Source organism: Frankliniella occidentalis, unplaced genomic scaffold (genome assembly GCF_000697945.3).
Source record: "Frankliniella occidentalis isolate FOCC.00 unplaced genomic scaffold, Focc_3.1 Scaffold59, whole genome shotgun sequence".
NCBI classification, from domain to species: domain Eukaryota; kingdom Metazoa; phylum Arthropoda; class Insecta; order Thysanoptera; family Thripidae; genus Frankliniella; species Frankliniella occidentalis.
In genome coordinates this window covers 1143461-1152893 of record NW_026267189.1, presented here as the reverse complement: position 1 = coordinate 1152893, position 9433 = coordinate 1143461, and the positions used below count along the sequence as shown (strand labels likewise).

Genomic DNA, 9433 nt, shown 5'->3' with positions numbered 1-9433 from the left:
CCCCCCCCTTTCCTCCTCCTCCTCCTCAAGAGCAAGCCGACGTAACAAATTGTCGCACACTCTCTTGTTGTCCCTGCTCGAGGCTCGCGCTTCTCGCACCTCCGAGCCGCGAGTCGTATTCCGAAATAATAATAACATTAGAAACAAACGCCTCCAGCGCCGCCGCCGCCCGTTTCCCTTCCCGCCTTCGGCGGCTCTGCGACTTGCTTTTGGCGATTACTCGCAGACGCTGACCTCTCCTCCGGCCAGCTGATACGGGCCTTCGCTGACCGCTGACCCATACGTCCGTCTGCCGTCAGAGATGTCAGTCGCCCGCGACAGAACTACGTTACCTACTTCACAAAGACGTTCATTTGCGGCTACGACCAGCGCGCACGCAGGCTTGGAGGAGACAGCCACGCCACGCAGCTCAAAGACAAAGAAAAAGAAGAGAATGGCGTTGATCATGTCCGACCTCAGCCCGCAGGAGAGAGGCCCATCCAGCGCGCCCCAAACGATCCCGTCCACCTCGGCCGGCAAAAGCCAAAATTGGGTCCAATTGCGCGGCCCCCGCGCACTGTGCCTGGGCGCGTGGGCAGTCAGCCTGATCCGGGCCGGATCGCGACCGGAGTCCTGCGGCCCGGATAAGGGGCCGGGCGCCCGGAGCGCGGCAGCAAGGATCGAGGCGTTAATGGGTCATTTCCGGGGAGCTTCCCTCCGCCACTGGACAAGCTTGGCTCAGCCCGCGGCCCGGCCGGCCGGCGGGGGCTGCAAGTCTGCGGGGGCGTCGACCCGCAGTGGCGTAGCCGAGTTACACTAGTGCGAGAGAAAGAGAGAGAGAGGACGGTAAAGGTGTAAGTGAGTACGCGGCCGCCGCCGACCGCCAGCGATCGCCCGTCTGAAACGGCAGCGGCTTGCGGCGGTCAGCGACCAAAACAACCCATGAATGACAGTGTCATTATCATGGATGTCGGTGCTGCTCTCGGCGCCGCCACTGATCGCAAAATAGTCTGTCGCTGTCGCTCCCCCTTACCTCTCACTCTCTCAGTCACACACACCCCAATAATGTCACTGCCCCTTGTGGACACCACAAAACAAGCCCCTTCTATGCGGGTTGGTTGGATTCAGGGTTCCGGTATTCCATTTATCAACGTGACAGAGTTTCAGGCACTAGCTACAATTATCTGAATGTCTTGTGGGAGGGAAACGCATCTCAGACCTTAACAAACGGCTTACTAACCAACCACAAAGTTTGACGACAGGTTAAACGCAAAACTTATTCAGGCAAGCAATTGTAACGGAATACGGTTCACAAGAACCCATAGAACTACAAAAAGAAATAAACGGTCTAGGGTGTGTCACGACACAAATTTAACCACAAGATTCAAAATAAAATGCTCAAGCTAAGCTGTACTAAGAAATGCAACATTGTAAAAGCCAATAGCACACAATAAAGTTCTAGTCATAAATTGACTGAAACCATGCAGGGAAAACTAAAAAAATGTCATTTCCTCCAGGGAAAAATCAAAGAAAGATCATAATGGGTAAGGTAACAACAAAATTTACGATACTAAAAAGGCATAAATATTTAATGCATAATGATGCATCAACTGTACAAACTAATTTATCTTTGGGCTCTAGGTCATGAATGGGATCACAGTGCTGATCTGCTCAATAGACGGAAGAGTTACAGGACGAATGCCACCCTAAATATAAAGACGAAATATTAGCACAAAAGATTAGGCATGTTAAAATATTTCTGCAGGTTAGGTTCTCCACCTATTAACGGTTCAAACGAAGACCCCAGTCAAATATCAAGGCTGACATGGAAATGTAACTGTTCTTTACCTCCTTTCAAAGAATAAGCGACGTGTTTGGCCGCATTGCCACGAACCGTCACGAGGATACACGGTTTGAACAATGTCACTTGAGAGGGGTTGAAGGGTGATCCCACCCTTAGCAAAGGATCTCTCGAAGACAGGGCTGCAGCAGTTCAGCCGAGGGAGAGCATGCTTACCTGAGCAGAAGTTTGTCACGGAGCTCCGATTGGTGTGCCAAACTGGTTTCTTGGTCAAAGGAAAATTAAAATATCAGTGAATCACTCCGTTAAATCTTAACACCACCGCCTGTCAGTGTATTTACACTATTATTTGGTCTGTTTGCAAGGGAGGCCAGCAGAGAGCGCCACAAGTCAGTCTATGAGAAATTTTAAGGTAGGTTTAGGTGGCAGTGTTTTGTTTGTTTTTGTTTGAGTCTTGTGTTGACGTTTCTGTGTGTTCAAATTTCCTAGCTGCAATTATTATCTGCCGAATCGTTGTCACTCGAATTATATTTCTGTTTTAGTTCAGAATCGTATTGAAAGGCCTAAAACTAATATACATGGAATGATGTTGAGCTCTGCACTGCACAGAAGCTGTCTTTATGAGTAGGCTACCATAACCCGCCACTCACTGCACTGTCACTGCAGAAACTATTACCACAAGTTTAGTTTCATTATAGCTTGTAAAATGGCATCTCCTCCTTTTCCTGAAAAAGTAACAAATCTTAACATAGGTATTTTAGGTCATGTTGATTCTGGAAAAACTTCGTTAGCAAAAGCTCTAAGTGAGGTGGCGGGAACTGCAGCGTTTGACAAAAACCCTCAATCACAAGAGAGGGGTATTACCATCGATCTTGGCTTTAGTGCAATTATTGTTGACATGCCAGCTCACTTACGTGCCAAAACACCAAAGGAAAAACTGCAACTAACTTTTGTAGACTGCCCAGGACATGCATCACTTATCAGAACCATTATAGGAGGTATTAGAAATATGAGTATTTTGAGTAGTATACCAAGAGCAATGTAACATTTTTTTTTTTTTGTTGTTACAGGAGCACAGATAATTCACATGATGCTACTGGTTATTGATGTAACGAAAGGAATGCAGACCCAAACTGCGGAGTGTTTGGTGATAGGAGAAATAATGTGTAAAAATATGATAGTTGTCCTTAACAAAACAGACTTGCTGCCGAAAGAGAAAAGAGATGTGCTTATTGAAAAGGTAACTTAAGACGCAATTCCTCATCATAGGTAGAAGCTGGGGCCAGTTGGGTTGGAATCTCATCAGTATAGTACTAACAAAATTTGCAGATGAAAAAGAAAATGTCTCTGACATTGGTGAATACAGTATTTAGGACAGCGCCCATTATTGCTGTAGCTGCCAATCCTGCAGACTCTGAACCCTTGAAACAGAATTCTACTGAAGGTAAGGGTCCATTAATTTCCCAATCATTGTCAGTTGTTCCATTTGGTCTCTTTTCACTTGACTTTTCTTCTCTCAGATCTCTTATTTCTGTTTCCTCTTATTGCAACTTCTTTATATGATTCTCTTTGCAAGACATGTGTAAGTTCAAAACTAATTAGGCACTTAGTTTATTATTAACACTAAACATAGAACTGTTCTGATTCCCCTTTATTACTTTCAGGCCTTGCTACTTTGCTGAATATGCTGAAAGAAATGGCTTACTTACCAAAGAAGCAACTTGAAATGCCTTTGATATTTGCTGTGGATCATTGCTTTAGTATTCGTGGTCAAGGCACAGTTTTGACCGGAACTGTTCTTCAAGGAAAAGTCTCTTTGAAAGATGTAAGTAAATCTAAGATCAAACTATTCTTTAAAAAATGAAATCATAAACAACTTTGAAAATAAATCTGTTTTTTATTTTTAATAGGAAATACAAGTACCATCTATTGGCTTTACTGCCAAAGTGAAATCAATGCAGATGTTTCGACGGCCAGTGACTTGTGCTGAAGAAGGAGATCGTCTCGGAATATGTGTGGCCCAACTTGATCCTAAACAACTTGAGCGGGGACTTGTTTGTCATCCTAATCATATTCCTTTTATGTGGGCTGCTATTCTGCATGTGCAACGCATCAAATACTTCCAGGGAAATGTGAAGTCCAAGGATAAATTTCATATTAGCATTGGTCATGAAACAGTTATGGCTACCCTCACAGTATTCAAATCAGTAGAAACCTCTACCGATTCCTCTAACTCTTTTGAACTTAATTCTGATTTTGAGTTGAAAGAAGAACTTGAAGAGGGTAATAAGAATTTCATGCTTCTTCAATTTGAAAGACCAATATTGGCCCCACCAAACAGTTTAGCGATTGGATCCAGACTCGAAATGGATGTAAATGGGCATGCCTGTCGATTGGCATTCTGGGGTACAATTGTTAATCAAGTGGTGAGCAAAGATTATGAGAAAGATTTTCTCCCATTGCTAAAGATTTATAAACTTAAAGAAAGGAGAGGGACAGTAGAGCGTGTGGTTAAAGATAATGCAATCATAGTAAAGAATCTCATCAAAAAGGAGACCAATGCACAGATTTTTGTCGGTCTCACTGTTGAGTTGTCTAGTGGAGAAATTGGGGTGATTGAAAGTACTTTTGGGAAAAGTGGAAAGCTTAATGTGTATGTACAAGGTAAGGCTCTTTACCCCTATGATGAACCAGTAATATAAAACCCTAATCTAAACAAAATTTAATTTTGCATTTCAGATGGCCTGAAACCAGAAACCATAGAAAAATACAAAAAAGAAGAAACGAAAAAGACAGCTGGTCCAATTGATGTTGTTCTAAAGTTCAGAAGATATATATTTGATGTAGAAAAGAAAATTGTCCAAAAATAAATAAGTATTATAAATTATTTTTTGCATTAAATGTAAAAAAAAAAATCTGTTTCCTTGAGATTAGACAGTTACTGAAGCTTACATCCTTCCATCCCTTCCGATAAGTTGCCTACGTACACGGCGCTAAATGGAAGGGGGTGGGTGACAAGGGGAAGGGGGGCGCGGTGCGGTGCGGGTGCGAGCGAATGAGAATGGCAGACAGACAGTTCTCAATGAACGTCACACAGGGAGAATATCTGTAGATTTTCGGGTACAGGACATCTCTTTCGTTAAAGGTGGACATACAAATAAGCAGGATGTCAGGAACTGCTTCAATTTTTTCTCCCCGCCTGAAGGCAGGTGTTCGAATGTCAACAAAACTCGATGCCGATGGAAATGAAGTTGAGGTTAGTAATATTACAATAATTACGTAAGAGAGCAAACAAACATTAATAAATGCAAATGCGTTCATTTATTTTTCTAAAGTGACGTGATTATTTGAAATAATTTTCTTAAGTTTCCTTATCTTCAAAACTGTCATTCTTTTTATTCAAGACAGTTGTGTACATTCTTAAGTTTTGTATTGTTATTGTTGTTTTATCGCTTTTCATTTGATTTTTCTCCTGTAAAATTTACTATTTTGTCAATAGGTGGAAGTTCGTGAGGATGAAGAACAACAAATTAAACTTCAGGAAACGCTTGACCTACTTGTTGCTGCTGGCTACTTTCGAGCTAGGATCAAAGGCTTGTCACCTTTCGATAAGGTAAGATTTCTTAGAGCTTTTGAAATACTATTACATACTTACTACTTTGTGTTTTAGCTCTATGTCAAATCCTTGTCTTTCAGGTGGTCGGAGGCTTGACGTGGTGTATTGAAATGTGCAACGTTGATATTGATGTTGACCTCCTCTTTCAAGAAAATTTAACAATAGGTCAAAGAATGTAGGTCTTACATATTATTCATTTACAATACTACCTTTGGAAATTCCTCTTTCCCTATTCATTCATCCATTGTTCTGTTTCATCAATTTTTGTTTCCAGCTCTTTAACTGAAAAAATTGTTGCTGTTCTGCCAGACATGAAATGTCCACACCGTATTGAACCTCATCAAATTCAGGGTCTTGATTTTATTCACATCTTTCCTGTCATCCAGGTTTGATCTCATCATCTTTTTCAATTTGCATCTAGAAACTGATTGTTATTTTTTCTGACATTACAAAAATTAATTTTCTTTTAGTGGCTGGTTAAGAGGTCTATGGAAACAAGGGCAGAAAGAGCAGAACGGATGCGTGCCCATGCTGTTGACCAATACAAACGATTCTATAGCACAGACACTAAAGATGCTCAGATTTTAGCTACTGCCTCTAATGTGCGACAAGTACAGGTTGGTATTTCCCTAGGAAGTCAATAAAATTTCTATGATGTCTAAACACAAATATCAACTCTGCAATTATATTTTATACCTTTTCTTTTCCAAAAGGAAACTTATCGCCCTCAGAGAAGATTCAGACGCCAAGTTCCAGCACAACCTGATGAGGATTTTAACACTCGTGTACACGGCACACTTCTAGAGTATGGGCCTTTGTCAAGTCCACCTTTTCTTGTATGTTTGTGTTCTTGTTTCTGTTTTAAAAGTGTAACCAAATCAAGTACTGCTTATCTATAAAATAAATTTGATTTTTTAATAATTTTTTGAAAGCAGGGGCGAGGCAAAGGGCAGGAAGCATCTGCTGACTCTGAATCGGAATTATCATCACAGCTGCAGGAACAAGAAAAAACCGAGGAGGTACTTTCCTTTTTTCCATTGAAACTTTTCTTGTAAGATTTGATTTCCTGTAGTCCTTTGACTTTAATGCAGTTTCTTGAGAGTTTCTGAGTTTGGGATGTTTTTCTGTGGTTAGATGCTTAATTAATTAATCTTCTTATCTTGTAGTCTTTAATAGCAACATTTTTGTCATTGTTTTTTTTTTTTTTCATTTCTGTGTTTGCTTAAGCCTTTTTTTTTTGTTGTATTTTTGTCATGCAATGTGTTGTCTGTGTAAGTAACTGCCCGATATTTTGTCTAGCTTCGTGTGAAAGCTCTTATGAAGAATATGGCATCAACAGAGGATCAGGAGGTAAAAGCTTTAGTAACAGCATTAGTTTTGCATGTTCTTTCTTTGCTACAATTGAAGTATTTTTCTTTATCCATATGCATACTCAATTAAAAGCTAAACTTACCTTGACATGACTTTTTACTGATTATGTTTGAAAAGTTTAAAATTAAAAATAAAAAGAATTTTTTTCTTTTCCATAGAGCCGCCTTTCAGCTGGATTGGTGGGCAGTATTGTGAATCTTCAAGCAGAAGAGATTGCCCAAGCTGCCCGACACTATGAAAAGCTACAAGCTACTTTTGAGGTACCACTTAAAACTGTTTCCTCACCTTTTCTTAAGAGCCTCATGCCCTGTTTCAAATGAAACACCATTAAAAAATTAATTCCAGGCTGCACCTCAAACAGCATCTGCAAGGGCCCTGCAGGCCCTAACACGTCAACAAGAAATGCTCAAAGAAAAGGAGTCAAAACTTCAAGTAGAGGCGGAGGAGCTTCGTCGTTCTCTTCAAGAAGCAGAAAATCGAATTGTGATTGCTAAAAACCAGCAGTTTGACCTCAATGAGCAATTGCAGCAATTGAATATTACTGGGAATAGGAGGTAAATTAAGACTTTTTTCCCCCATTGAAAACATATTTCTTAGATTATATCTCTCTACACTAATTTATGTAAACTTTACAGTACTGTGCAGAAGCTGCAGTCCTTGGTAGAAACATATGATAGCTTAAAAGAGCAAGAAGCTCGTTTTCGTGACCAATGCAGATCAGAGCTTGCTCGCCTTCAAGCACTTGCTGCGTGAGTGATCAAATCATTGTTTCTTCTCGTTTACCTTAGTTTTTATTTCTTTATTGTAATAGTCAATTATTTTAATTTTGTTTGTCCTTTCACAACATTACTATCAATTCTCTCTGTATTTCAGTGAAGCAGCTGAAGGCCGCACTGGAACCGAGGGCATAGATGTAACTGAGCTAGGATCCACCCTTGCATCTGAGAAGGAAGCATTAGTTTCTGTGAGACTTCGCTTGGCTCGTGCAACAAGAGCCGCGGCATCACTTCAACGTCAACTAGATGATGTTCCTGGTCGCGCTGAGTTAGCACAGTACCAGAGGAGGTTCTTAGAACTTTACAGTCAAGTTGCTGCCAAGCACAAAGAAACAAAGCAATTTTATACACTGTACAATACTCTATCTGACACCAAGCTTTACATGGAAAAGGAGCTAAATTTATTGGATTCAATTCTTGAAAACTACCATGAGTAAGATTTTATCTCTTTGCTTGTGGGGAAAATTGGGAATTGTGTTATGGCCACTACTGTCTGTGGATTTCAAATTAATATTTTGTATTGTTGCAGAGCACTTTCATCTCCATCCATGCGAGAGCAATTCATTAAACAGTTTGAGGGCATTGTTGAGAATGTCAAACAAAACAAAATGAAGGTAAGTTTGTTCAAGAAATACAAAAGCCATTGCCAAAATGGATTTTAGTTGAACTTACAGCATCCAAAATTTGTCTTGCAGATTGAGCAGCGTCGAAATGAAGAACGAATGAGGAGAGACAAACTTAACAAACAACAGGTTGCTCTTCTAGAGCTTGAAAGAAGCTATGTTGCGGCTGTGAGACAGCTGACAGTTGAATGTCGTAAGAATGCTGTCCTCCTCGCTCAGTTGCGTGCATCAGAGACTATGAGCAAATAATGCTGTGCTTTTTCTCTTCACAATTGTTTTGTTTTTTTGTGTTTTTTTTTTTGCAGAACATGTATATTTCTAGTCCAAGCAATGTGAGAATTGTTTATTTGTGATACTGTAAATTCACTTTCTATTGTGACTGATGATTGTTTGTTTGACATGTTGGTGAAGTCGTTGATTGATTTTATAATTTTTCATGTCCATATCAAAAGTTTTTCCATCTTACGTATACGTATAATGAAATGTTGTGGTATCTCTAATACATTTTACATATTTTTTTTCTCAGAGAAAAATCCTTTACCAGAAACATTCCAGTGTACTTTTGTGCACATGTTATTAGCATGTTGTTATGTCTGTTTTGAATTTTGTATCTTCACTTTTAAATAAACTTGCTTACAGTTACATTTTCAACCAGAGAATTATTTTTAGCCCCTCCTGAACAAACGCGCCCGTGATTGACTAAACCTCTACCATTCCGCAAGTCAAGTCCAGATACAATCAAGTGACAGGGGCGGACTTATTTATATTTTGGGAGGGGCGGGTTGGTCGGTCTTCCCAACCGTCAGATAGCCATCAGCCTCAGATGACACGCCTGGAAGAAGCCTGCATGCGCCTGTACGCAGGCAACCCGCGCGACATCGCCCCTCCGTCTGTCGAACTTTAAACAGCCCATGGCAAAGTGGAATGGCGCGAGTGTGCAGCGTCCAACCTCCCCCCTTTTCGAGTCACTTACTCGAACGAAAATGAACGTGGTAGCTCAGTCTTCAGGTATCACAGTGGACGCACCGGAGAAGGCATCTGCTGGACATGGCCTTCCCTTGAAGACGACACATTTTAAAAATATTTTCTTTCTGTCCAATATCTCAAACGCTTTATGAGTCTTTTAATAAATATAGAGTGTCGGATTCTTGAGACTCGGTGTCTCCTCTCTACGTGGAGGGTGGAGGGTGACAGCGTGGGCGCAGCGTCACGCCCAGGACCGGCGGCCGGTCCATGCCGCCCTCCCCGGACCCCTCGAGGTGCCCCC

At 41.1% G+C, this 9433-nt stretch overlaps 4 protein-coding genes across 9 annotated transcripts in view; 2 read left to right on the top strand and 2 right to left on the bottom strand.

Moving 5' to 3' along the window:
- Positions 1 to 1958, bottom strand: part of LOC113216725 (WD repeat-containing protein 47) — a 90912-nt gene extending 88954 nt beyond the window's left edge. The window contains exon 1 of the mRNA XM_052267779.1: positions 1828 to 1958. The gene's annotated coding sequence lies outside the window, so the exon portion shown is untranslated. The remainder of the gene's footprint in view (positions 1 to 1827) is intronic.
- Positions 1 to 2149, bottom strand: part of LOC113216726 (zinc finger protein 271-like) — a 40628-nt gene extending 38479 nt beyond the window's left edge. For 2 of the 3 annotated variants that reach the window (XM_026436529.2, XM_052267781.1), the window contains exon 1: positions 1997 to 2149. The gene's annotated coding sequence lies outside the window, so the exon portion shown is untranslated. The remainder of the gene's footprint in view (positions 1 to 1996) is intronic. The other variant, XM_052267782.1, reaches the window with a different exon arrangement.
- A 77-nt stretch (positions 2150 to 2226) lies between these two features.
- Positions 2227 to 4667, top strand: LOC113216757 (selenocysteine-specific elongation factor). Its single transcript, XM_026436577.2, has 6 exons — positions 2227 to 2778; positions 2851 to 3020; positions 3110 to 3224; positions 3445 to 3605; positions 3691 to 4444; positions 4520 to 4667. Exons 1-6 carry the CDS (start codon positions 2487 to 2489, stop codon positions 4648 to 4650), a joined length of 1623 nt encoding a protein of 540 aa, XP_026292362.1. The 5' UTR covers positions 2227 to 2486; the 3' UTR covers positions 4651 to 4667.
- A 138-nt stretch (positions 4668 to 4805) lies between these two features.
- Positions 4806 to 8817, top strand: LOC113216765 (coiled-coil domain-containing protein 93). Of its 4 annotated transcripts, none has more exons than XM_026436585.2 (14): positions 4806 to 5036; positions 5280 to 5393; positions 5477 to 5571; positions 5671 to 5782; positions 5867 to 6013; positions 6110 to 6232; positions 6332 to 6415; positions 6696 to 6746; positions 6926 to 7027; positions 7113 to 7321; positions 7403 to 7516; positions 7641 to 7976; positions 8073 to 8157; positions 8239 to 8817. In XM_026436585.2, exons 1-14 carry the CDS (start codon positions 4947 to 4949, stop codon positions 8413 to 8415), a joined length of 1839 nt encoding a protein of 612 aa, XP_026292370.1. In that variant the 5' UTR covers positions 4806 to 4946; the 3' UTR covers positions 8416 to 8817. The 4 variants fall into 4 exon arrangements, with proteins under 4 accessions (XP_026292370.1, XP_026292369.1, XP_052123743.1 ...); XM_026436584.2 differs by having other exon boundaries at positions 6329 to 6415; XM_052267783.1 differs by lacking the exon at positions 6696 to 6746.
- The last annotated feature ends 616 nt before the right edge of the window (positions 8818 to 9433 follow it).